This window comes from Dendrobium catenatum, unplaced genomic scaffold, assembly GCF_001605985.2.
Source record: "Dendrobium catenatum unplaced genomic scaffold, ASM160598v2 fragScaff_scaffold_80, whole genome shotgun sequence".
NCBI lineage: Eukaryota > Viridiplantae > Streptophyta > Magnoliopsida > Asparagales > Orchidaceae > Dendrobium > Dendrobium catenatum.
The window spans coordinates 502258-529653 of NW_021318542.1; the positions used below are offsets into that span (position 1 = coordinate 502258).

At 35.4% G+C, this 27396-nt stretch overlaps 1 protein-coding gene across 1 annotated transcript; it reads right to left on the reverse strand.

Moving 5' to 3' along the window:
• Window positions 1-1900: 1900 nt before the first annotated feature.
• Window positions 1901-27396, reverse strand: LOC110104473 (ankyrin repeat and zinc finger domain-containing protein 1). Its single transcript, XM_020833612.2, has 8 exons — window positions 26967-27396; window positions 19716-20170; window positions 15121-15235; window positions 5764-6441; window positions 5045-5119; window positions 2654-2731; window positions 2401-2466; window positions 1901-2296 (listed from the first exon to the last, which is right to left on the reverse strand). Exons 1-8 carry the CDS (start codon window positions 27294-27296, stop codon window positions 2051-2053), a joined length of 2043 nt encoding a protein of 680 aa, XP_020689271.1. The 5' UTR covers window positions 27297-27396; the 3' UTR covers window positions 1901-2050.

Sequence of the window (27396 nt, forward strand, 5' to 3'; positions counted from 1 at the left end):
TCACTAAAATTTAAAAAAAAAAAATTTGAGGGGGGGCATTTGCCCCCCCTCAACTACATGGGGATCCGCCCATGTATATTTAATATTAAAATTACTTATTAATAATAGACATAAAATATAAAATTTTGAATATTAGAAATATAAATAGCATGTATGTAAATTAGAGCTCTGCATTGGGAACTCATATCCACACCCACTCAAGTACTCACCTATACCCAATGGGTATGGGTTGGTATGGATATGCCCATGACCTTGTTGGTGGGTATGGGTGGTTAATTAACATCGGGGGATAAATTGATTTATATTGTTAATCATTATATATTTTATATTACTGCAATCCTCACTACATAGTGTATAACATTTAACCAAGTTGCGACTACAATAAATTCTGATATGTGGATTGAATGTTTGCAATCAGTGCAAAGGTCAACGAGCCCCAAGGCCATCAGCCCGTGGTAGACTGCGTTAAAAAAGCATGAAAAGCGGATGGGCATAATGTTTTGATCAACTCGCTTATTTACTCATAAGAAATGTTAACCTAAGAAATTTTCTTTAATGATCGCTCAAACTTTAATCAACTCAAAAATGAAATCAATTTGCTTTGGTCACATGCTTTAAATGAGCTCAATTGAGATAGACTTTGACATAGATTTTATTTGGGACAGTTTTTTAATTACTTTTTTTTAAGGAGCAACAAAAAAATCCTACCAAACGAAACCTTAATTTAGAACGACTTTCTTATTGCTTTTTAAAATAATTTTTTATATAATTTTTTAGTACAAAAAATTATTTTTTTGCACTAAAAATTTACTTTGAAAAATAGTAAGAAAGCTGTCCCAAACGAAAACTAGATTTTCATTTGGGATGACTTTCTTACTTCTTCTTAAACTAACTTTTTAATACAAAAATTTTTTTGAATTAAAAATTTTTGTATTAAAAATTAGCTTGCAATAAGAAAGCTATTCCAAACGAAACATATATATAATGGCAATTTTTTTATATTTTTTTCTTAGGAATACATTTATAATGTTTTGATTGATACATACACAAAAGAGATCATAAGAGTAAGCTGAAAATAAAATCAAATGTCACAGGCGATGCAAAGGTCTCTGTGACATGCTCAAGTCAGCGATTTCACGAGCAGGCTAGATGAATTTGGGTTTCATTCAGTTTGGCCGAATTTCAAATTCATCAAAAATAAATTATATGATGCATTTAAGATCCTTTGAAAATCTTTTACAGTCAATAAAACACATGCATTTCAAATAAAGGTCACTCAAAATACACTCAACTAATGATTGTTTAATTTGTATATCAGTTAGAAAATATCCCCCTCAAAGGCTTATTTGAGATGACTACAGTTTTTATAAAAGTGATCGTGATAAAAATAACTTTTTTAAAACTGTTGTCAAAAGCAGTTTTTTAGCACAGAAATTTTTCGAAAACAATGAAAAAATAATAGCCAAATAAAGATGGTGGATGCTGTTTACAAAGCATAGTAAAAAAATTGATCCAAATAGACCCTAAGGCTTCGTTTGGGACGATTTTTTCTACTAAAACTCTATTTTAAAAAGCAATAAAAAAAATCATCCCAAATGAAGCCTAAGGGATAGCTTTTGTACTGTTTTTCAAAACGGCTTTTTAGCACAAAAATTTCAAATTCAATAAATTTTTGTACTAAGAAAATGTTTTAAAAAGCAAGAAAAAAGCTGTTCCAAACGAAGCCTAAGTCTCGATCTATGACAAAACACTCCATGCTGTTATTTTGTAAGGTTAGGCAGACATTGCAGCTCTTTCTCGTAGCTCTTTTTAAACCAAAAGGGGAGGAAAGCAGAGAAGGAAAGAATAGAAATAGTTGTTTCTAATCATCCATATCTAGAACAGTTAAAACACTTCTTAGTTCATAAAAAGATTTTGAAAGCTATTATCAATATCCTGCATTTGAATTTCTATCATATCAAAATTGAACAAAAAATTTACAATTTATGGCCAACCTTCATATTCATTTATAAGGAAAATACAAAGTTACATAAAGATAAGCATTTCAAGTTTATCCATCTTCTTCAAGAACCTCCCTATGAACATGCATGCAAGAAGTGCTACAGTATTTGTAATGGTACCTGTGGAATGGTATCTTCCCCGACAATGAAGCATTGCAGCACGAGCACAAGAGATCATTAGCTAAACTTCTGGTATCTGAACTGCTAATGCCCACATTCTTCATGGCTGCTATTCTCCTTTCTGCCGCCGCAGCTCTCTTCTCTCTCTCCGCTGCAAGAGCCAGTTTTTCTTCCTCCTGATGAAAGATATTAATATAACAAGCTAAGCCACATCAAAGACAAAATTCTAAACCAATTGTTCAAAAGAAGAAACTAATGGTACAAATGTCATAAATCTGACCTCCTTTGAGATTGCCACTTCATTTGGTGTTGGCAGTTGCCGTGAAGGCGCCACCCTCGTAGTGCCCTGATCAACGCGAAGGTTATTTCAATAACATAAATGTTTTATTGGGATGACTTTTTTACTGTTTTTTTAAGCAGTTTTTTAGTAAAAAATTTAAAATTTTTAACTAAAAAGTTACTTCAAGAAGCAGTAAAAAAGCCGCCCCAAACGAAGCCAAAGATAGTTTTGCATAGTTAACAGGGACACTAACCTTCTCTAAGATTTGCTTTCTAACATCAGATGGTGGTTTTTGTTTGGAGGGTTGTACGCACAAAGAAGCCTCTTGTTCCTGCATCCATATGGCAAAACTAAGAAAATGAAGTCTCCAATGGCACAGCCAATTAAAGCATTTTAAAAAGAAGCAAATGGAAGTATTTAGAGCTAGTTAATGGTGATTCTCCTTATAGAACGAAGAGATGATTTATGAAAATGGTATGCATGTGAAAAGATTGGAGTGGCTCCAATGGCTAATAAGATTAGAGAGAATCATCTTAAATGATTTCCTCACATAAAATGTCAACCTTCCGTGACCCTGTTAAGAGAGTATATATATTAGACCCAACCTATGTTAAAAAATATATAAGTACATCTAAAAAGGCTTGATTAGAAAAAATTAAAAATAATCTTTTTTAATTAAATTTAAATAAGAATTTAACTCTTAATTAAACATAATGGATAAAAAGGATTCATACAGCCAATCCTATGTAATGGGATAAGACTTATTATTGTTGTTGTCTTTTTCTATTAATAGTAAATAATTATATTGAGATTATAAGCTTATTTTCCAAAAAAAAGTTGCATATTTGTTACCCCATTTTTTTAAAGCACCAAGTACAATGCAATCCATAATAGTTCCTTTTTTATTTCAATGTGCAAATATTTGTACTTTTATGAACTAGAGCATTCATGACTTATATATCATATTATGAATACATAATTTACATGCAATAGTCATTTAATCGATTAAATCACATTGAGTAATAATTTCCAGCAAATATAATGATATATTAAATAGCATAAATTTTATAATTATCCAACAACAACATCAAGCCTTTATCCCACTACGTGGGGTCGGCTACATGAATCCTTTTTCTCCAATGTGTCCTATTAAAGGCCAAATTCTCATCTAAATCTAATAAAGAAATGTCATTCCTAATATTTTCTAACCAAGTCTTTTTAGATCTGCCTCTAACTTTCTTAACATAAGTCAAATCTAATACCTCTACTCTCCTAACCGGGTCATTGGAATGCCGCCGTTTTATGTGACCAAACCATCTAAGACGACTCTCTCTAATCTTATCTTCTACTGGAGCTACTCTAACCTTTTCACGTATATGCTCATTTTGTATTCTATCTCTAAGGGTAAAGCCACTCATCCACCTGAGCATCCTCATCTCTGCCACACTTAACTTAGCAATATGCTTCTCTTTTAATGGCCAACATTCAGCACCAAAATTTTATAATTATCCAAAAGCCAAAAAAAGATCAAATATTAAAATAACAAAACCATGAAAGAATACATAAAAACTAAGAATACTTATGAGATTGAGTGAATAGCTATAGATCAAGACATAGAGGTAGTGTGAAGCGAGAGATTGTGAATATGAGGCATTCAGAAGCATTCTCGATAAGAAGCTTGTGAGTGAGAAGTTACCAACAACAAGAACTAGTACAAGATGTATAAGAATAATAGCAAGCGAGCGAAATAAGAAGAACAATCAAGAAGTGAATAGCTCCAACAGGACAAAATGAAGAACTAATAAGCAACAAATCAATGAATACGAGAAATGATGAGAAGCAAATGTTCATGCCTAATTATTCCAACCGATGCTAAACTCAACAATAGAATTTGAACGAGGATTTCATTATGAACCAAAGCCATGCAAATGCTACAACATGACACGACAATGCGTGCGCACTTTGCTACAAGCTTGCGCTTGGCAAGCGATGCGCAATGCTAGAACATTACTTCGCTCCAGTCCTAAAATGTGATTTTAATAACACTGTTTACAACAATTAATTGCATAAAAATATGCATGACATGTTTGTTATGATAGTTGATTATATGCTAACCTGCATTTCATTCTAAATCTATAACAGAAACCTGAAACCTCAAAACATCCTACATCATAACATTTAATTGTAAGTTATCATAGTTGGCATACAATATAATTTTTATGGTGATTCATCAAATATCAAAGTTTATCGTCAATTCAAAACAAAACAAGATTTAGAGAAATGATGCGCTTAAGAAAACCTACAGGTACAAATAACAATCATAAAGTCAGACTTTTAATATTGATGAGCTGAGAACTCAATGAAATTATCACCTCTCCATTATCCTTATAAATGACGAATGAATCAAGTTATATGTGACGTAATTGTCTCATTACATACTTCACTTCAATCTCATCATATCATCGACACAATTTTAACAATCTTTGCCTAAGATTCAGATTAAATTGAATTATGACGGCCTGTGCGTCACTTTCATAAGAACCATGCAGCCCATCTTGTTCTTAGGATATCGAACATCAACAAGACATTAATTCATTACTAATCGCTAAAAATTACAGCTTGCTCGAAAAGAAAAATAAATTACCTTGGCTTTTTCTTTTTCCTTTCGCAATTTCTTTGACTCCTTGGCTTTAGCTTTTCTCTTGGCATGCTTCTCTGCCTGCATGTCAAAGAAGAAGAGTTAAAATCATAGTAAAAGGCCACTACTAGTTATAATTTTTCACTCAGCAATGTTTTCTACAGGAGTTCACAAAGTGATAAGAAATTTCGTATGCATTTCTCTTGATGCGTAGTAATAGCTATGGGTTGAAAATGATAATCAACTTGCAAAAAGAAATTATCTTCCTTTTTCCGCTCTGTTTGTGTTTGGCGATGCAGGGTTATTGTGGTGGTTCAAGTATAAAAAAAGAAAGAGGTAAATGACAACCATAAAAGTTTTACTAGAGAGCTGAGACCACACCCTTCTATTTTACTAATCAAACTAAAAAACAAATTAAAATAATTATGGTCTATTAATAACTCATAACTAATCTTTAAATGGATACTCATGCAACAATTCAGGTCACTGTGATGAATGATATTTTTATTGTCTTGGAATGTGGACGCTGAAGCAATTTTAGGTGGTTGAACAAGTGTCCACTTGGATCCCTCGCAAGAACTTCATAGACTATTTATCTGGTTTTGCGTTCCATCTGTTTAGTTTTTAATATTTGATTGAAAAGAAGGATGTTTGTCCCACCAAAACTTAAATAAAATTGGAATAGGACATTCTTCACACTCGCTACTGAAGTTGAGGAAACAAACCTGCTTGGCTGCTTGCGCTTCCTCCATTTCTATTGTCAATGGACTGGGCACGTAAGCAGCTTGCCAATCCCATCTATCAAGGTTGGCAGCCATAAATCTTCTAAAAGTGTTTCTAACTTCCTTCTCTGTTGCCAACATGTAAGGAGTTCGACCTCTTTCATCTTTTAAGCAAGGGCTGCAACCTTGTTCAAGAAGCTCAAGTGTCCATTGTGCATTACCGGTACGCGCCGCCACGTGCAAGGAGGTTGATCTATTTTCACAATGGGATAGACTTATATTTGCAAAATCATTCGGTATATGCTCCTCAGCTGAGTCCACAGGAGAGCCTAATACTGTAGATGACATTTTAAGTTCTAGGTGTTCGATTACACGTGACTCGTGAAATGGTTGATTTTTCTTTACTTCATCACCAGTATGTAAATTTGGCTCTTCCAGTTGACTGTCCTCATCCACTTCTTCATAGGACAACTGCGTCAAACAAAGATAGATGCGCTTGGCTTCCTTCAATGTTGGTCTCCGGACTGTCAAAGGTATTTGTCTAGTAACATGGTCATGAAAACGCCAGTGTTGCTTCTCCACATCAAAAAGAATTTGACGATTTCTTGAAGGAGCATAAACGAAAATGACCAAGGAAGAATTTATATATGGTTTCCAAGTAAGTAGTAGGTCTTGAATTTCCTGCATCAAAATGGAGTTGTTAGGAGTATATTTTGATTGGTAAAGCATAGCCTAAGAATTAGCTTTTGATAAAAAAAGATACACATGGTTGTAGCGTTTGATTGAAATCATTCATAAATGATTCATGCAACAATATATGTGATATGAACAACACTTTATAATCAAGAGAACAGATATTGCATTTTAAGAATTAGTAACTATTACGAGAACAGATCTCTCTCATTTTCTAACAGTATTTGTAGTACTTCATTGCACATAGAAATGGATATAGATATGAAAAGCCTTTCAGAAAAAAATATACAAATACTTATATAGTTTGAATTTGTCTTGGTTCCGAGAAGTTATATCTGAGAAAATGTTCAGAGGACAGATCTCATTCAATTGTCTGACAAACTTCACTAATAGTATCTGGAAAAAAAAGTGGGACTACCAACCAAACAGATTGGCAAAACATATCTCTCTCTCTCTCTCTCTCTCTCTCTCTCTCTCTCTCTCTCTCTCTCTCTCTCTATATACCCTTTTCTATCTTGATTCTTCTACTTTTGAATTCCGAATTCTTCATGAGAATTTGTTCAAAGCGAGAGATTGTGTCCCTTTATTGCCATCCACTAGCATTCGTAGGATTTGTTACTTCTTTGCTTTAGATCTCGTTGTTAAACAAGGGTTAAGTTGGAAACTACTTCGCATGCAACGTCTTAATTTTTTTTATGTGTTTTGATCTAGCTTAGTCTCTTGAGTAGTTTAGCCAAAGCGAAATAACTACTTAATTGTTTTGTATTGTTGTTTTAATCACTTTAACGAGAATCTAAAGTTGCTCTTGAAATCCTTTTGTGCAAATCTCCACTTACACATATAGTTCTACATCACAAATCCCTAGTTTTAGTAGAAAGTTCACTTTGGGGAAAAAAATATGACATCCAGTTGCCAAGCAAAATGGAATAATCATTGAAGATAATATAATAGCATATTTAAACTAAAGCTCTGGAATACCTAGTAATTACTACCAATCAGTCAAGTTGTCCTAAAAACCAAATACATGGAGTGTAGTTTTTGTAATAGATCTAGTAGGAGGATTGTGGCTTTAGGTGATCAAGTCATTAAAAAGAATACAAGTTTTAGATATCTCAGGTTTTTTGTTCAAAGTAATGGTAAAATAGATAGAGATATTATTGGTAGAATTCAAGTTGATGGTTGAAGTGAATGAATGCATCAGGCCTGTCGTGTGATAGAAAAGTACACCTCAAAATTAAGGAAAAATTCTATAAGATGATTGTGAAACCTGCAATGCTTTATGGCGTTGAATGTTGACTATTAAAAGAGAAGTATAAAATTGAGAGCTCAAAAAGCATGAAAATTGTTAGCGTTAAAACCTTTCATTTGAGAAGGAATAATACTTGATGTGGACTCTTGTGAGGTAGATTGTTAAAAAACAATCACCCATACAGAAGTAGAGAATAGGCCCCACATCAAAAATTGAAATAAGAATCAAGTTCTTAAACTAGGTGTGAACATTAACCATGGCTTAAGCTATTTGATTAATGGTACTTATCCTAGTTCGATAGAAGGAATTACCTAAGTATGAAGCTACACAAGAGTCATACAAGATGATCAGGAGACAGTTTTCATCCTTCCACCTAGAGGAAAAGGTGCATTTTGAGAAGGATAGTATTGATACGACAGTAGGCAGGGGGGGCTAGACCGGCCGATCCAGCAAGAACCGAAACAGGAGGGGGCAGAACCTAGAGCCAGATCCAGGGAGATTTTGACCCCCTTAGTGGGGCCCACCAAAGCTATGATTCCATATGTAAGAATAAATAATAAGTAATTAATTGTTGTTTAATGCCAATTTGAATTCAAATAAAGGTGGGAATTAATTAAGGCAATAAGGTTATTTTGGGGGAAAATATGAAGAGTTTATTTAGAGCTCATTATTTTGTATTAGGGTTATATTTGAGTTAGAGTTTTGCTATAGTCTTTTCTGTGAGGGCTTCCTAGCAGCATCTAAGTTGTTTGGGAGAGTCGATCTACCTCTCTAATAGTAGATCACATGTATCTTATTTTTTTTATTGAAATTATAATCCAAAATCAGCCATTGTTTGGAGTATTTATGTAATTTTCTTTTCTTTATTTTGTTTTTTTTTTTATTTTTTTTTTCTTTTCTTTATTTTGTTGTTTTCACTTCAAATGCATATCAAATTGGTATCAGAGCGACGTAAATGTTAGCAAAGAAGATGGATGCATTGGAAGGCAAAATGGGGCAACTCAGGCCGAAATGGAGGAGAAATATTATGGAAGGGGGAAGTTCTCAACTAAGGAAGGAATGCTCTCATCCATAAAGAACCACTTCAAGAACTTGGAAGATATGATGAAGAAGATGATCGAAATGCAATCGAAAGTCTCACACAGATGATTCCTAGGGTTGAACCAAAGGGAAAGGAAATTCAAGAGGACGAAGATGAAGTGGAGAGTGTTTACCCTCATGGACCATCATGGTGGGGCTCCAATGGGAGATGGATTAGGGTATTTCGAAGAAAGGGCAGCAATAAGGGGAGAGGTCGAACCCTTTGGGATACCACCCAGACATGGTGGAAGGTGGACCGGAGGTGAAAATGATTGGGTCGAGCCATGGGGTTCAAACCTACCAAGGGAAGAAGGGAGAGAAATGCACAATCACTACACAGGAGGAACTAATGGAGGGAGAAATCATTGTGGTATGGATGCGAGATCAAGAAAGTTAAAAATGACGGTCTTTGAAGGGGAAGATACTCAGAGTTGGGTGTATCGGGTGGAGCGTTACTTTGCTATCAATGGGCTGACGGAAGAAGAAAAGCTCATAGCAGTGGGCTATGTTTAGAGAGTAAAGCCCTAGCTTAGTTTCAGTGGAGGGAGGCTAGGTATCCGATCTATTCATGGAGAGAATTTAAGGATTGTTTGTTTGAATGTTCCCAAGTAATTCAAGAAGGGGACCTCCACGAGCCATTCTATGCCTTAACTCAGGAGGGGATAGTCATAGAGTATCGGGAGAAGTTTGAGTTGTTGTCAGGTAGGCTGAGGGGGTATTCTAAGGGAATGGTTGGAAGGGAATTTCACGAAGGGGCTTAAGGAAGGCATATGAGCAGAGATAAGGGTGTTGAGGCCTAGATGGCTAAGAGAGACTATGGAACTAGCACAAAGAGAGGAAAATAAACATCAGAGGGAGAAGTCCAGCCGAAGCAACACCATGGGTGTTTACAGAAATATCTCCATGACCCTGGCACCGAGGACTCAGATAGTGTTATTTCAAAGGGAGGCGTTGAAGGAGAAGAGCATTGAGTTCATCCTGGAGGCAATTTCAAACGCCTTATAGAAGAGGAGATGCAGAATATGCGAGCAAAAGGGTTATGCTTCAGGTGTGATGTGAGATTTACACCATGACATAGGTGTAAGAATCGTGCCCTTCATATCGTGAGGGTCTATGAGGAGGAAGAGGAAAGCAAGGATAAGCTAAGGAGATCGTGGGGGAAACAGAACAGTTGCATCTAGAAGTGGTAGAAGTGTCCTTGAACTCCGTGGTGAGATTCACTCCAAATCACACCATAAAAGTGAGGGGCCAAATCGGGGAGCAACTATGGTAGTTTTGGTGGACAATGGAGCTACACATAACTTCATCTCAAATTAGATCATGGATTGATTGAGGTTGAAGTTGGTGAAGACTGAAGGATGTAGGGTGATGATGGGGACAAGTAAGATAGAGGGGAGTCTGGGGATATATAAAAGGGTGGTGATGACCTTGCAGGATATTCATGTGGTGGCAGACTTCCTTCCCCTGGACTTGGAAAGTGCATAGTATGATTCTGGGAAAGAAGAGGCTATAAACCATGGTGTAGACCTGTCAAAAACGGGTCACGGGTCGGGTTCGGGTCCAACCCGAAATTGACCCGACACTGTTCAACCCCGAACCCGAAATTTTCGGGTCGGGTTCGGGTCGGGTTTTCGGGTCGGGTCCAATATTGACAGGTCTACCATGGTGGAAATGAAGGTGAACAGAAAGTTTTTGACCATGGATGTCCAGGTAGAGGGGAAGAAGGTACTGCTTCGAGGGGATGATAGCTTATTCAAAATAATGGTATCACTTAAAACCATGCTCAGGACAATCAAGGGTGCAGGCCTAGAGTACTTGGTGGAGTTACATAGCATAGAAGGAATCCAGGAACAAGAGGAAAGGGAAATTCCAGCGGGGGTTCAACAAATTTTGCAACAATATCCTAATGTATTTCAACCACCTATTGAGCTATCATCGCCACGAGAGCATGAGCACACTATCAATCTAAAAGAGGGGGCCTCTCTTATAAGTTCCAAACTATATTGTTACCCCCATATTCAAAAAGACAATATACAAAGATTGATCAAGGAGATGATGGAAGCAAGGATCATTAGGCCTAGTGTGAGCCCTTTCTCTAGTCCACTTCTGCTAAAGAAATAGAAGGACGTCAGTTGGAGGTTCTGTGTGGATTCCAGGGATCTAAACAAGAAAACAATGCTAGATAAGTTTCTCATTCCAGTGATTGATGAGCTCTTGGATGAGTTATTTAGAGCAGTGATCTTTTCCAAGATTGAATTGAAGTTGGGATATCATCAAATTAGGATGAAGGCAACAGATGTGCACAAGGCAACCTTTAGGACACATGAAAGGCACTACAAGTTCCTGGTGATGCCTTCCAATCTCTTATGAACTGAGTGTTCCAACCACATCTCAGAAGGTTTATCTTGGTATTCTTTGATGATATCTTGATATAAAGCAGGACGGAGACAGAACACTGGGAATATTTGAAAACAGTGCTAGAGACCTTGAGGGAGCATCAATTGTTCGCCAACTGGAAAAAGTGCATGTTTGAGCAACCACATGTGGTGTATTTAGGACATGTTGTGGCTAGAGAGGGGGTGTCAACTGACTAGTTCAAGGTTCAGGTCATGGTGGATTGGCCTCTTCCCAAGAACTTGAAGGAGTTGTGAGGGTTCTTAGGGCTCACTGGTTACTACTGAAAATTTGTGAAGGAATATGGCATCATTGCAGGACCCTTGACAAAGCAATTGAAAAAGGATAACTTCAAGTAGGGGAAAAAGCGACAAAAGCTTTCCATGAGCTAAAGAAAGCTATAATCAATGTACTAATATTGGTGCTTCCAAATTTTGGGAGACCATTTGGGGTGGAGACAGATTATCAGGTTATGGGCCAGGAACAATACTCATGCAAGATCAAAGACCAATTACATATTTCAACCAGGGCAAGGCTCAAGTCTGTGTATGAGCAAGAGCTAATGAAAATTGTCTTGGCTATTTAGAAGCGACCGCCCTATCTATTAGGGAGATATTTCATAGTTAGGACAGATTATAGGAGTCTGAAGTATTTGTTGTAACAGTGGATGTTCACTGAGGAGCCTCAGAGATGACTATCCAAGTTGCTTGGGTATAATTTTGAGATCCAGTACCGACCAAGCTTAGAAAACAAAGCTGGGACGCCTTGTCCGGGAGGATAGAGGAGCCCTAGTTAGCAGCCTTGTCAGTACCTGTGATCGTAGAATGGGAAGCATTGAGACGGGAAAGTGAGCAAGATGAAGGGTTAAGGAAGATCAGGGAAGAGTTGTTGAAACTTGAAAGACACAAACAATAACTTAGGTTATACTTTGAAGGGGGGATAATTACTCTACCAGGGGAGGTTTGTGTTACCCCGTACCTCATGTTACATTCCCAAGCTACTGCAAGAGTTTCATGGCAGTGCGATAGGGGGCATTCAGGAGTACAAAAGATAGCTAATTAACTATCAGCTAAGTTATATATGGCGGGGATGCATGTAGAAAATTTGGTAGCAAAGTGTAACGTATGCCAATGGTGTACTTAACGATGGCACCTGGGGGTTACTACAACCATTGGCTTTACCTGAGAGGGTATGGGAAAAGTGACAATGGAGAGGGTTTGACATGCTCGGAGGCATATTTGGTAATACTGTTGGTGGTAGATCAACTGAGAAAGTATTTATTATTTCATTCCACTGAAGCAACCTTACACCGCCTTCTCAGTCGCCGCAGTCTTTCTTCGGGAGGTAGTGCGCTTATATGGCATTCCAGAATCTATAGTATCAGACAGAGAGAAGATGTTTCTTAATCATTTTTGGAAGGAGCTATTTAAGATGCAAGGGACGATCCTAAAAAGGAGCAGACGGTCGATCAAACGAAACCTAGTCAATAAGAGCGTGGAGACATATTTGCGTTGTTTTTTATCTAAAACACCAAAATTATGGGCTAAATGGTTAGTGTGGACAAAGTATTAGTATAACACATCATTCCACTCAGCCACACCAACAATCCCTTTCAAGATTCTATATGGTAGGCATCCACCTCATTCCATTACGGACATAGTACTACATTAGTATCCAATGTAGATCAGTACTTAGAGGAGAGAGACAGAATACTAGCATAACTCAAAAGGAATCTGTTGAGAGCTCAACAATTATGAAGATAAAAGTAAATGAACATAGATGGGAAATACAGTTCGAACCCCGGGGATAGAGTTTATTTGAAATTGAGACCATACTGACAAATGACACTAGCCAAGAGGAAGAATGAGAAGCTATCACACGCTACTTTGAGCCTTATGAAGTGACGGAGCCCATTGGGGAAGTAGCCTATTGTCTGAAGTTACCATCACCATCAACAATTCACCTAGTATTCCATGTATCACAATCAAGGTGTACTATCAGAGATCACACACCCTCTTCCTCACTACCGACGACATTGATGGAGGACATGGAAGAAATCCTGGAACCCATGAAGATTGTTGGGGCACGGCAAGGGACGATAGGAGCAAAGGAGGTCCTAGTTCGATGGAAGGACCTACCTGGGTATGAAGCTATATTGGAGCCATACAAGATGATCAAGAGACCGTTTTCATCCTTCCACCTTAAGGGCAAGGTGCATTTTGAGGAGGGAAGTATTGATATGGCAACAGGCGCGCGCGTGCACGCGCGGGGGGGGGGGTGCTGCTAGATTGGCTGGTCCAGCAGAAACCGAATCAGAAGGGGGCGAAACCTGGAGCCATATCCAGGGAGATTTCGTCGCCCTTTGTGTAGCCCACTAAAGCTATGATTCCATATGTACGGTCCGGAGAAGGAATAAGGAAGGAATTAATCGTTGTTTAATGTCAATTTGAATTCAAAATAAAGGAGGGAATTAATTAAATCAATAAGGTTGTTTTGGGGGGAAATAGGAAGAGTTTATTTAGAGCTAGTTATTTTGTATTAATGTTACATTTTGATTAGAGTTTTGTTGCAGTCTTTTCTATGAGGGCTTCCTAACAGCATCTAGGCTGTTTGGGAGATCCAATCTACCTCTCTAATCATAAATCACTTGTATCTTATTTTTTATATTGAAGTTATAATCCAAAACCAGTCATCATTTGGATTATTTATGTAGTTTTCTTTTCTTTCTTTTGATGTGTTCACTTCAAAGGCATATCAGTTTTCTTTGTGCAATCGCTACCTTTCACTCCACTTTGTTACTTACATCATTCATAAGTATAATTTGTCAATAATAACTATTTGAGTTAGATGACTTGTTTTCCGATGATGTTTGCAAGCCAGGTATTACATTTTTCATCGTAAAAAGCCAAATAATATTTTTCAATAATGGCTCATCCATTTACATTGCATATATGTGCATTTAAGCTCTTTGGCTTTAATACTCCATGTATCGATTTGATATCATAGCAAAATATTCTACATCAATGGTGATTAATTTTCTTAATATAGGGCAAATTCTCTGAAATTGTTATATCAAAATGTTTTTTCAACTATTTGATTTACAAGTAAATTTTATACTCTCAGAGGTCTTAACAATCTGGGACACAATTTTAGAGTTTAGCAATGCAATTGTTATGATACGTATTTTGATTTCATACAAAGAAAATTAAGAATCCATTATAAAAAATCACTAATTAATTCAACAACTTGCTTTCTTTAAATGGAAACAAGATAATACTAGAATTATAACCCATCCTATAATGAAATATCGAAATAGCCCAAGAAAAATCAACAAGAATTGGAAACACAAAATCTGCAAATAATGAAATTTAATCTCCACAGATTGAATTTTTATCACGTCAATTTTTTTTAAAATTAAGAGTACTTAAGAAGTCAGTATCAAAACATGTAGATGAAATAAAACAAGAAATTAAAAAAAAATCTAAATAAGAACAAGCAGACCTCACACATGTAAAAGGAGATGATTTCCCTACAGTTAGTCGCATCTGTACCATGCTCAAAAAAATAAGAGTTCGACTTGCAGTCATTAAATTGAAACTAGAAAGATAAATTGAATTCAAGACAAAGTTGATAATTATATGCCGCATAATAACTGTTTATAGACTCCTCATAATCCAGCTATTACATATGGTTGACACAAGATTCATCTTATTCCATATTTAAAATAAAAAACACAAAGGATGATAGTAATTAGACCTTCACACTAACAGATGAAAACCTAGGAGCACCTTGCCAACTATAAGTCTTATAAAAGACTTTAAAACACAAAGCCGCATGCAAATATTTGATAAACTTAAATTTCAGATACCATAAGCTTTCTTAACCGTTACAAAATATCCCAAAACTTACAAGAACTCAACCAAATGTGTAAAATGGCCCGTCACCTTTTTCAGTGCTGCTTCATTATGGCGGCGTAGAGATGAACCTGCAGAATGTGCAGCTTTTCCTGCGGCATCTTTAGTTGACTGTTTCTTGCCAGCCTTTGCTCTAACAACATATCTACAATTTGATGAGGGCAATTATACTAAGCAGAATGTATAGTTAATGGAACAGAACATGACTAGAAGCATTATTTCACACAAATACTTTAAATAAAGAATAAGAATGACATCTATGCTGAATGAAAATTAAATTTAAGGGCATTTAGCACCTAAAAAATTTATTGAAAAAAAAGAGAGAATTTTTTTCCAAATGACAAGTGGCAATCTAAAGTTCTAAACCTTATAATCTTCTTTCTAAAACCATTGGCTTTTACCCAACTATTTGGGAGTCAATCTATAAAGTGTTCCTTGCCAGTCATTCCACTTTAATTTTGCATGTAGTATCAGAACCTAATTTAAGGAAAAAAATTGTTGAACAACTTAAAAGTTACATTTAATCTCCCCTTTTCCTTCATATACCTTTCATATTATTACATCCTAACGTCTTATAATGCATCTTAAGCTCTCTGTTGTTCATGTCAAATCCATTTAACTCTCTTAAGTATAATCATATCGATAACAAATGGTGTTCTCATTTTGTAACATAATTTATTTCGCAATTAAGCATTCATAATTTTTTGCAGCTAAGCATTGATTTTTATAATTTTATAATTAACAGCATTTTAATTAGCATATATCTTTTCATGTATGTATGCCTCCAAAAAAATCAATTTTGGTTTAATGATATTAATTTTCTAAATCTAATTATGCTTTATTACAATTTTTTTGATTTTAGGAACCTTTTGACTATATACCTGTATACATATACACATGCCATATATACATATTTATTATCATAATGTAATAATTGTAATAATATAAGTTTGTAGCTATGCTGCAATGTGATGTGATCAAAGCTATGATTTTATTATGTTGTTTACTAACATCTGCTTTGCAGGAGATGCTAGGATAATAGACCTTAGAACGATAGGTGATTAGATGTTTATATTTTCTTTTTACTTGTCTTTTACTAATTTATATTCTTATATTATTTTATATTAACTATTTTGTGATGCTATGTGATTGATATTGTATGGATTACTTGTGATGATAACTAAGAGTCCTAGGATCGCACATCACTCACTTACCGGCCAAATCCATTTAAAATAGAATGAACACACAGCTGGCGTATATTTCTAGTAAGAGAAATGATTGAACATTTAGTTCATCTTGTTGGATATAAATTGATGACATGTTAGCTTCCAACCGTGCTTATACATATATCACATCATGGCCTTCTAAGTTTTGCATATAGTCCAGGATTCACTTTAGGACAAATGAATCAGGCACAAAAAAATTCACATGCATGCCTTTTCTCCATCTAGCCAACTCTAGGATGTGTATATATCTCTTCCAGTTGAGTTTGATTAATCCCTTACACATATGATTAAGTTGAATAGTGGCATTTCTAACCAAGTAGAATGTAAGCCCACATTTTGGGCCTCATAATCAGTGGTGTGGTTATGTTGGAAGTCCTAACTCTCGGGATTCTTCTTCGATCTCGAAGACTCCCAATGCTTAGGGCCTAGAGCCTCCATTGTGTTCGTAAAGTAGAAGTCCTGTACGTTAGCCTATGTTAGCCCTAGGATATAGGCCTCCTTACACCTCCAAGTCTACAAAGCTTTCTTGGATGATGCATCTCATGATTGCTGACAAGGATTATCACAGTTAGAAAATTTTGATCAGCTATGACGACCCAAGATGATGGACAATCATGAAATCTTGAATGGGGCTGCCATCTTATCCCTTAGGTAAGTCTCCCTATCCTTATATATGAGACTGTTCTAAGTTGAATTTTGCTTCTCTAGGATAGATCCCTTTTATGATAGTTATTTTAGGACATCCATCCTCTTTCTTAGGATCAAACATTTTCCTTAGTATTAGTTTTTCCTTTCTAGGATAAATCTTTCTTCTCTAAGATAGACTTCTTTAGTTCTTCCTCAGAACAGTTCTCCTTTCCTTTGGACAGCATCCCCTAAGGTCATCTATCATTGTCCTACTCTCTTTTGCAGTCTTATGGTTTGTAGTCTTCATTCCCTGATGAAATTCTGGGCTTTTCCGATGATCCAAACTAGTATGTTGCTCCAGAATATAAGTCCTGTCATCATTAAAGTTATTTTCCTTGGCTTTCATTCCCTCGAGTGTCCATATGCAGGATTCATATTTTTAAAAATTAAAATTAAAAGCTTATGATAAGAAGAAGGATTTTTCATTTTTAGGGCTTAGTATTCTTTGATCAAAATCCTATAAGTGTATCTCTCTTACCCTAAGAGCTTACCCATATCCTTCACCACATTATAAAAGCATTCACCGCACATCATCAGCCTTAACATGCTTTTGAATTTCTTTATCCTCACTTACATCAAGGAATGCCTACCTTACTATGCTTTAGTATTCATAGACTTTGACTAGAAATCATCAATCATTGTTGAATAACCACAAGTAAAATGCAAGCAAGATACCTAATTTAAGAGTTTTCTTGTGCATCACCCAGGACCTGATTAACATTACACTTTCAAAAAATATATATATAATTAACATTAAGAAAAATGTTCTTTTGGGAAACTTCAACCCCCAAAAACTCTAAATTCAAAATATGAGAAAATATATGAAATTCAAACAAATGACTTGCTTATAATTGGTATCATGAGTTTATAAAATGTAATTAGATTTAAATGAGAATTAGAAATGCTTAGTTTTAACTTTTGGTCTTTCTTGGTATGATAATGCAGCCTTGTTGACTTTCTAATATGGTAATGTGATAGGAAATACTTGATTTCAAGTAGTTCCTAGTCAAAGTCTGAAGCAAATCGTGATAACTTCTGCTGTTTACAGCAGGAAAACAGTAAAATCTGGACCAAAACAGAGAAAACCTGAGAGGAAAATGGAGAAAAACTCGCCCAAACACTTGTACTTTACTAGTAGATGAAAGAAAACTTGCAAAGATACAAAGATCCTCTATTCGAGAGGAGGATCGCACTCTCCCAATCTCTAGAATTCGTTCTAGAGCCCAAGCCTCCAAGAAAACCCTAATTGCAATCAAACATAACATGAAAAAACTCCCTAATTCTCTCATCCCCTTTAATACAAGATATTTCCTAATTTAATTTCCCTCCCAAAACCCATCTCCCCACTCCGTTTGAACATTCAAAACCTTTGGAGAAGTGGGGCCCACCCATATTAAGCAATTTCAGTTTAAAGGAGGCGGAGGTCTCCGCCTCCTATAAATCAGCGGCTGGTTATGCCGCTGGTTCTGGACCGGTTCACAGAGAACCGGTCTAACACAATGCAGCCGTTTGCAACTTTTTTGATATGGTTATGCAGCCTTGTTCATTTAGGACAAATATGAAAAAATAAAAAAATGTAATTTTGTGCCTAAAAGTGAGCAGCTGGTTCTTTGGTCCTCATTTTGCTTTAAAATATAATGAAATCCGGTCTTCTGATTTTTTTTTTTTTTACTGAAAGAAGATAGAGATAGAATTAGAAATGCTTAGTTGTAACTTTTGGTTTTTTTTTATATGGTAATGCAAAATGCACACTTGAAAACAAAAAAAAAAGGAAAGAAGATGTGGAAAATTACTATATGATTAGGTCCTATTATCATACACAACTGATTGGTGAGCTCAATAGTCCTCCTGGATTACTTGCCTCTTCTTAGAATTAGTTGTAAGGATTTTAATATTTATTTTAATTCCCTTCCGATTATTTTACATTTATGGTTTGTTTCTTGAGATCAACTTGTGCTGAAATAATTCCTTGGCATCTAAACACTAATTAAGGATAACAAATTTGCACCATGGATTTGAATATGTAATTATATACTACTTTGCAAGTACATTGAAGATACAAAATTGGAAGAAGTATGAAAGAATTTAATATATGCATCTTAGCTTCTTGAGTCTCTCCATCAATAAATGCATGAGAAAATGATTCTGGATTATTGTTTATCAAGAATCTCATAATGCACACTGCACAATAAAATTTGTCTTCTATAGTCTATACATGGCAAGCTTTCTGTGCATTATTTGCCTATATTTTTCCAGCGACTCTTTAGGAGAAGCCAATCCCAATTAGTAGGAATAAAGTTTGATGATGAGGATGACTCTTGAAGAGAACAAAAAAGAAATGAATACAACTCATATGGACATGCTTTTAGTCAAAAGATACCTCCCTCCACTTAAAGCACGCATGGTCAAGCAAGCTGGTAAAATCCATATGTTGAGCGGACCGGACATGTTTAACGGTTTATGACTTTGTTAATTTACATAGCTTTAAGAACAGCTTTCGCTCCTACAATCAAATATATACTTGCAAAAGGACTTGAGTATCAATATTCAATCAGGCTCAATGCATGAGAAGCAAAATATCAGTTTGAAAGAAGAATCATGGAACTATTAAATATGGCAGATATTTAGAGAGCATGATGTAACATATGTTCATCAATAGTTATCCAAGAACATAACAAAATATTAAAAAAAAAAGAAATTTGTTTAACTTACCTATGGAAAGTCTTATGTGCGATAATTGAATTCCCATCAAATACACACCCCGCAAAATGCCCACCACTCAAAAGCAAAACAATCCTCAGGTGGGATTTATCCCGAGGTTCAGAAAGTAAATTTTTCAACCTATTGGTCAGCTCATCCTCCCCTAAAATTAATGCACTTCCATCATTTCTCATTTGATCCATCTTGTAATCATCCAGAGAAAAATCCTCAGACTCATCCAAAATCAAATTTCTCCATACAGAAACTATTTTCCCTGAGTGGAGGCGGATATACAATCTCTGTTTAACTCCTTCCCTTGATTTGACTAATGTAATTGCACTTTTTTCAAAATCATCTTCAGATCCCGAAATACTAGATACATCGAAATCTTCAAAGGAAGAATCACAGCCATGTTGATCCAATTCTTCCTCGTTGACAATATTCTTACCAGCAACAATCAGCTTAATCTAAGAATAAATGAAAGAAAATCAAAGTAACTAGCCATAAGAGAAGCATTAAATAATACATTATTTAAAAAAAAGGAAAATGCAGAGAATATTAAGAGACTTTGGTGCATCCATACGATGGTTATTATTGCTCTTAATGTGATTGACTGAGCTCATCTTGCTAATATATTGTGTTTAATATTATTTTATCTTTTGTTCTCTAAGTCATGTAATTTAGATAAGGTCTATAGTTATAAATTCCGTAGTAAGTCATGTAATTTAGATAATGATCAACAAAATATTTTGAGTTGTGGTTAATGAGATTTTAGCCATACATGGATGCCTAAGGATTTGATCTTTTTTTTGCTTTAAGGATCTAGCACCTTGCTTTGAAGATTCAATAACATGATATTTTGACAAAACAACAATAGCTTGAGGAATCATTTTTTATTTTTCTTACGATCCTCTGTCTTTTTGTCAATCTTTCTTTACTTTTTCTTCCATTTATTAATCGACTCTAAAAAATTCTACTATCCCATTATTTATTCTACATCAATTTGGTATAAATAAATAATAATAATAATTGTTTATGCCTATATTTACATCAAATTATGATTGTGTTGCATCTGTTTCGTGCAATATTTGTTTTTATTATGATATGTGGAAAAATCTAGTAGGTGATCAACAATAAGCATAATTCCTCCTGGAATTATCTTTCGAAGTTGAGCTTACCTAAGTAGTTATTATATATAAGGTTTCCCTTTTTGGTGGAGTTTATTTAGACAGGGATTAGATATATCCTTGTAGTAATTTCCTATTTAAAGGCTTGGCATTGATCTCTCTGAAGGGTTGCATCCCTTGGGGTTATTTTACGCTTTTTCTTGTATTTTGAGTGTATAGACATAAAAAAGGGTGCATGTGAAAAGAGAAGAAAGGAGAGAGTGAGAGAGAAGAGAGATATGTACTTTTATTTCTTTCAATTTTCATAGTTTCTTGGTGTGGTGTGGCTCCGTGGTTTTTTTTCCCTATTTTGGATTTATCCACCTTAAATCCTGGTGTCCATTACTTTTATGTTGTTTTTCCTTTCTTGTTTGTTTCGTCATTGTGATGTTTACTCCTCATCATCATCCCCAACGCTTATGCTCCTCAAGTAGGTTTGGATATGTGTTTTAAATTAAATTTTGCAATGACTTAAAAGAATTAATTCAAAAGATACCTCTTCAAGAAAAGATAAAGATACAACCATCTAAAGAGGATTACGCGATCATCAGCAAAAGGAAAGAAGAAACTACAGTGGAACAAACACCAAAATAAAAGGGGAATGACTGAATTTGGGCTCATGTATTGGCGAAACACTGCAATCATCCAAACGTTAGACCCGAACCCTCCAAAGGGCAAGTAACAAGCCAAAAAAATCAAACATCCGAATCACATACGAAGAGCAGCAAGAACCCGCCAGCAGTGGTTGCCAACAAGCCATACGATCAAATGAAAAGTAGGTTTGCCTCATCATTGCCCGTGCTAAAAATCTCAGCCCCACCAACTAAGCCAACAAAAATGAATCGCAAATCCAAATCTAAAGAAATGTGCAACCAATCAGCCACAACATCCAAACAAAAGGAACCTTATTTGGATTTCCTGTGACGACGATTTCCTCCAACCAATGAAAAATTATTTCCCATAAGAGGATCCTCCTGCAACTTATAAGCTTCACGAAGACCCCCGGACGAATCAGCAAAGACAGCTCGATCCCCATCCGTGCTAATAGAGGAAACATTCAACCAATTTGAATGATCCACAGAGCAGTCTCTAAACTTGCCCAATTGAGCTTGCAAAGCAACATTGGAAATAAGTGCCACCAGCACATCAACAAATTGAGCAGACGTAAGAGCCCCCATAAATGTACCCGAAACAGTTACAGGAGGAGCATCAGTAGACCCACCCAAAAATAGCGGATCTATTATCCACAACCATATTAACTCCACATTGACCCTCAACATTATCCACCAAAAACTCAAGAGCTCCCTCCAACACAATAGCATCAGCATAAATCTGGGAGCAAACGGCAGGAGCATGATCCTCCACCGAGACCTCCAAAGGAGAAACCAAAGAATCCACCGCTGCTGGAACTTCATCCGCATCCACGGGCACTACCACACAATCCAAAGGTTGAATGCTAACAACAAGGGCATCCACAAAATCAACATTATTCAAAACAGGTTCAGGCACCACCCCACAAGCCAAAGGCTAAATGCCATCAACATGGCCATCCATAAGATTAACATTATTTAAAATAGGTTCAACAGCTTTATTCAAAACAGAATAAGCTTAAGCTAAATGGGGATGAAGGACTTTGCATTCAGATTTAGAGTGCCCCAAAGACTTGCAATGTGAGCAATAACAGGGAAAATCCTCCATCACAACCGGTTGTATATACCCTAAAGTTTCCAAACCAACCCACACCCGATCATGATAGGATTTCGTAACATCCAGCTCAACCAATACACGAGCCACTGAAGGCCTAGAGCCAGACGACATAGCGTGATCAATCTTAAGAGGCCGACCAAACATAGAACCTAAACCATGCAAAATCCATGGGGAGAAGAGATGGGGTTGAAGGTTAGGGAAAGAAATCCATATAGGAATAATGGGTGATTCAATCTCCACATCAAAGATTGGCGTCCATTTAAAGATCTTCATGTAACAATTATTGACAAAATACGAGCGGTGAACAAACACACGACAGTAGTCTAGGTTATTAACAAGTTTGATTAACATATGTCTGGGATTAAGAACAGTAACAGAAAACTAGCCATTGAGATTAAGGTTAAAAAAAAACTTGAATGCCCTCAAGCGATGGTTTGTGCGAAGGGAATTTGCCTACCAAAGCAAACTCAAAAGGAGCCGCTAACGCTAAAATTTCAGCTTCTGAAATCCACAGCGAGGACAACCCACGAAAAGAAGCTATTTTGAGATCCGGGAAAAGAGAGGGGGAAGAACCATTAGATAAAGCATCACGGAAAGACTTTGAAGAAGATTTGCCGACCAAAAAACCATGAACAACCAAGCACTTGCGCGTCATCGACAAAAACGACAGGGAGAAACCAGCCGAAAGAAAACGCAAAAAAAAGATTAAGAAATCAGAAAGGTAGAAATCAGAACTTCCCTGAGAGGAGAAGAACCACCAAATTGGCCACGAAAAGGGCAGCGGAGAACGGAGCTCCGATCGGGACGAAAACCCTAGCACAGCACCTATAACGCATGACGGGGAATAACTGAGAGTTCTAGAAAAGAAAGGGGTTAATAGTGCTTATATTCAAGTCATTAGGGATATTTATGCAGGAGATGTTACTTGTGTTAAAACACAAGGTGGTTTGACCAAGTATTTTCCTATTTCAGTTGGATTACATCAAGGATCACCCTTAAGCCCTTATCTTTTTGCTTTAGCCATAGATATTTTTACTAGACATTTTCAAAAGGATGTACCCCTAGTGTATGCTTTTTGCTAATGATATTCCTCTTATTGATAAGACTAGAGAGGAAGTTGAAGATAAACTCGAATTATGGAGGTCAACCTTAGAGTATAAAGGTTTTCATTTGAGTAGATCTAAAACCGAATACATATAATATAATTTTAGTAGTAATAGATCTAGTGGTGCGTTTGTGACTTTGAGCGATCAAGCCATTAATAAGTATACTCGTTTTATATATCTTGGGTCTATTGTTTAAAGTGATGGTGAAATAGATGGGGATATTATTAGTAGAATTCAAGTTAGATGGTTGAAGTGGAGGAATGCATCCATTTTGTTGTATAAAAGAAAAGTACCACTCCAACTTGAGGGAAAATTTTAAAAGATGGTGGTGAGGCCTGTAATGCTTTATGGCGCAGAATGTTGGCCATTAAAAGAGTGCATAATATTAAGTTAAGTTTTGTTGAGATCAGGATGCTCAAGTGGATGAACAGATTTACTCTTAGAGATAGGATACGAAACGAGCCTATCCGTGAAAAGGTTGGAGTAGCTCCAGCGACAAATAATATTAGAGAGAGTCACCTTATATGATTTGGTCATGTAAAATGACAGCTTTCTAATGACCCTATTAGAAGAGTATATGTATAAGATTTGCCTATGTTAAGAAAGGTATCGATAGACCTAAAAAGACTTGGTTAGAAAATGTTATAAATGACCTTTCTTTATTAGATTTAAATGAGAATTTGACTCTTAACAGGACACAATAGAGAAAAAGGATTCATGTAGCTAACCCCACGTAGTGGGATAAAGGCTTGATGTTGTTGTTGTTGTTGTAGGGTATCAAATGATTGAATAAGCAATTTAGCATTAATATTTAAGAACAAAACTAATGTTAAAGATTATACAAACTTAAGAGGAATCAAGCTTATGAGTCATACAATGAAAATATGTGACCAAATAATAGAACATAAGCTTAAAAAAGTACATTTTTAAAGAACCAATTTGATTTCATGCTAGTAAATCCCCTATAAGAGCAATTTTTTTGTTAAGAAATTTAATAGAAATTTATAAAGAAACAAAAAAAAGTATCTTTATATGATTTTCATTGATCTTAAGAAGGCATCTAGTCATGTACCATGGGAATTGATATGGTATTCTTTAAGTAAAAAAGAGAGTGTTTTAAAGATATGCTGACATTATTAAAAAAATGTATCATGGAGCATCGACTAGTAGTAGTAGTTGTGGTGTGCCCCAAGAGTTTCTAATAATTGAAAATTTACATCAAGAATCACCATAGAATCCATTTTTTGTATTGGTTATGGAGATACTTACAAAGATTGTTCAAAAGAGTGTTTTGGCGTATGTTTTTGTAGATGATATAGTACTAATTGATGATACATCACTAAAATCAATGATAAATTAAGATGATTAAGAAAATGTTCAAAATATAGAAGCCAAAAAATAAGTTGTACATCTATTAAGAATATGATATGAAATTTTAATTGGCACTATGTCAACAATTATTATTAAATATTATTAGAAGATAAAATGATAAATGAGAGTGATAAATTTAAATATATCAGATTTATTACCTAAACTAATGGAAATATAGATGAGCATATAACTTCTAAAGTTAAGGCAAGATGGTTAAAATGGATAATTGCATCATGAAATTTATGTGATAGAAAGATATCATGAAGGCTTAAAGTTAAATTTAATAAAATCATAATTGGGTTAGTAATGTTGAATGGATCAAAATATAGGGCTGTAAGAAAGTAATTTATATCTTGTTTAGTATGGTAGAAATGAAAATATTAAGATAGATGTGTGAAAAAATTAGAAAACATAAATTAAGGCAAGATGGTTAAAATGGATAAGTGCATCAGGGGTTTTATGTGATAGAATGATATCATGGAAGCTTAAAGTTAAATTTTATAAAATCATAATTAGGTTGATAATATTGTATGGATCAAAATATAGGGTTGAAAAAAAGTAATTTATATATTAGTTTAGTATGGTATAAATGAACATGTTAAGATGCACGTGTGAAATATTAGAAAAGATAAATTAATGAATAATTATATTAAAGAAAAGATTGAAGAGATATCTATTGAAGATAAAATGATTGAAAATAAACTTAGGTGATTCGAACATGTACAATACATGATAGAAAATGCATCTATTAGCTATGTTGATAAAATAATAGTTAGAATATTAGAAAGGAAAAGTCGTAGGCCTAAGATTATATGGATATAACTCATATAAGTATTTCAAAATGATTTGAAAAAAAAAATTTATCAACTCAAATAATACTTAATATAAATAAATGAAAATAATGATGCATAACGCCATCAAAAAACAATTGAGATAGAGCTGATGATGATGATGATCTTCTACTAACATTATTGTAGATAAAGAGGTTCATCTCCTCCATGCCTCCCATTAGAAAGTTCTTATTCATCTTCTTTTCCTCAAGATGGAAATACAACTAAATTGATTTTCATTAAATTTTTCTTCTTATTTAAGTTGAATTTTTGATAGGATGGATCTCGCTAGTTTAAAAATACTACAAAAGCTCTTCACTTCTTCCTTCATTAGCACTTCATTTCTCAATGGTAGTTTTTACATTTAAGACCGATTTAGTATTTCCCTTATCTGTTTAAGAGTAATTTTGCATTTGAAGAAAGGAAGTCAAGTAATTCAGATGTCTTGAAAGAAATATTTTTGAGTTAAAATTTTTACCTTGAGGATTCGGCAGCATGATTGATGCAATCAAGGTGCTGGTTTTATGATTTATGTTTGTCATATTTATAAATGGTAGTTTTTACATTTAAGACCGATTTAGTATTTCTCTTATCTGTTTAAGAGTAATTTTGCATTTGAAGAAAGGAAGTCAAGTAATTCAGATGTGTTGAAAGAAATATTTTTGAGTTAAAATTTTTACCTTGAGGATTCGGCAGCATGATTGATGCAATCAAGGTGCTGGTTTTATGATTTATGTTTGTCATATTTATATTAAAGGAAGACTCTTTTTTTTGCAATCTTAGTTTTGTTTTTTGGTTGCACCAATGATATATTAAAAAATCAACATTAACAGTTTGAAGAATCACTATTCATCTTTCTAATCTGTCTATTTCCATCCTTCTTCTGTTTTTAAATCACTTATATATAATTTCTACCACCCCGTTGCCTATTGATATGAAACCACGAGACAAGTTAGGGGAAGAAAACTCTCAAAACCTTTATTAGTCATGTAAATGACCTTATAAAGGGATGTATTCGAAGTCCATAGAAATAGAATTCCTAATTCCTTCAGCAGGTACTGGATTGAGGACGGGAAACCTTACATTAAGTCGGTGGAAGTCAGATTTGAAATGCGATCGCTGATCCTGGAGGGATTCAAACTCCGACTTGCAGGTGTTACAAGTCCATCGTTGGGTAGCCCCATTCACCTTCTCTTCGGCTCCCTTTAAGTGAGATTCCTCTCCCACTGCCACGCTATCTGCGCTCGCGACTGCAGCGCTCGACGTAGGCCGATGAGATGACGAAGCCTCGTCGGTGGGGGTAATGAAAGGATGGTCGAAGAGGAGGAGGCGGCAGGAATCGAAGAAATCGGAAGGAAGGTCGAATAGCGACCGAATTTTTTGCTCTCTCTGACTCTTCTCCGTTGCTGCCATTGTAGAAGGAAAAATGATGAACGCGTGGATTTTTCCGCTCAGATGAAGCTCGCAGAATCGCGCTGAAGCTTTCGCGACCGTCAAGCCAATAGATAAAAAG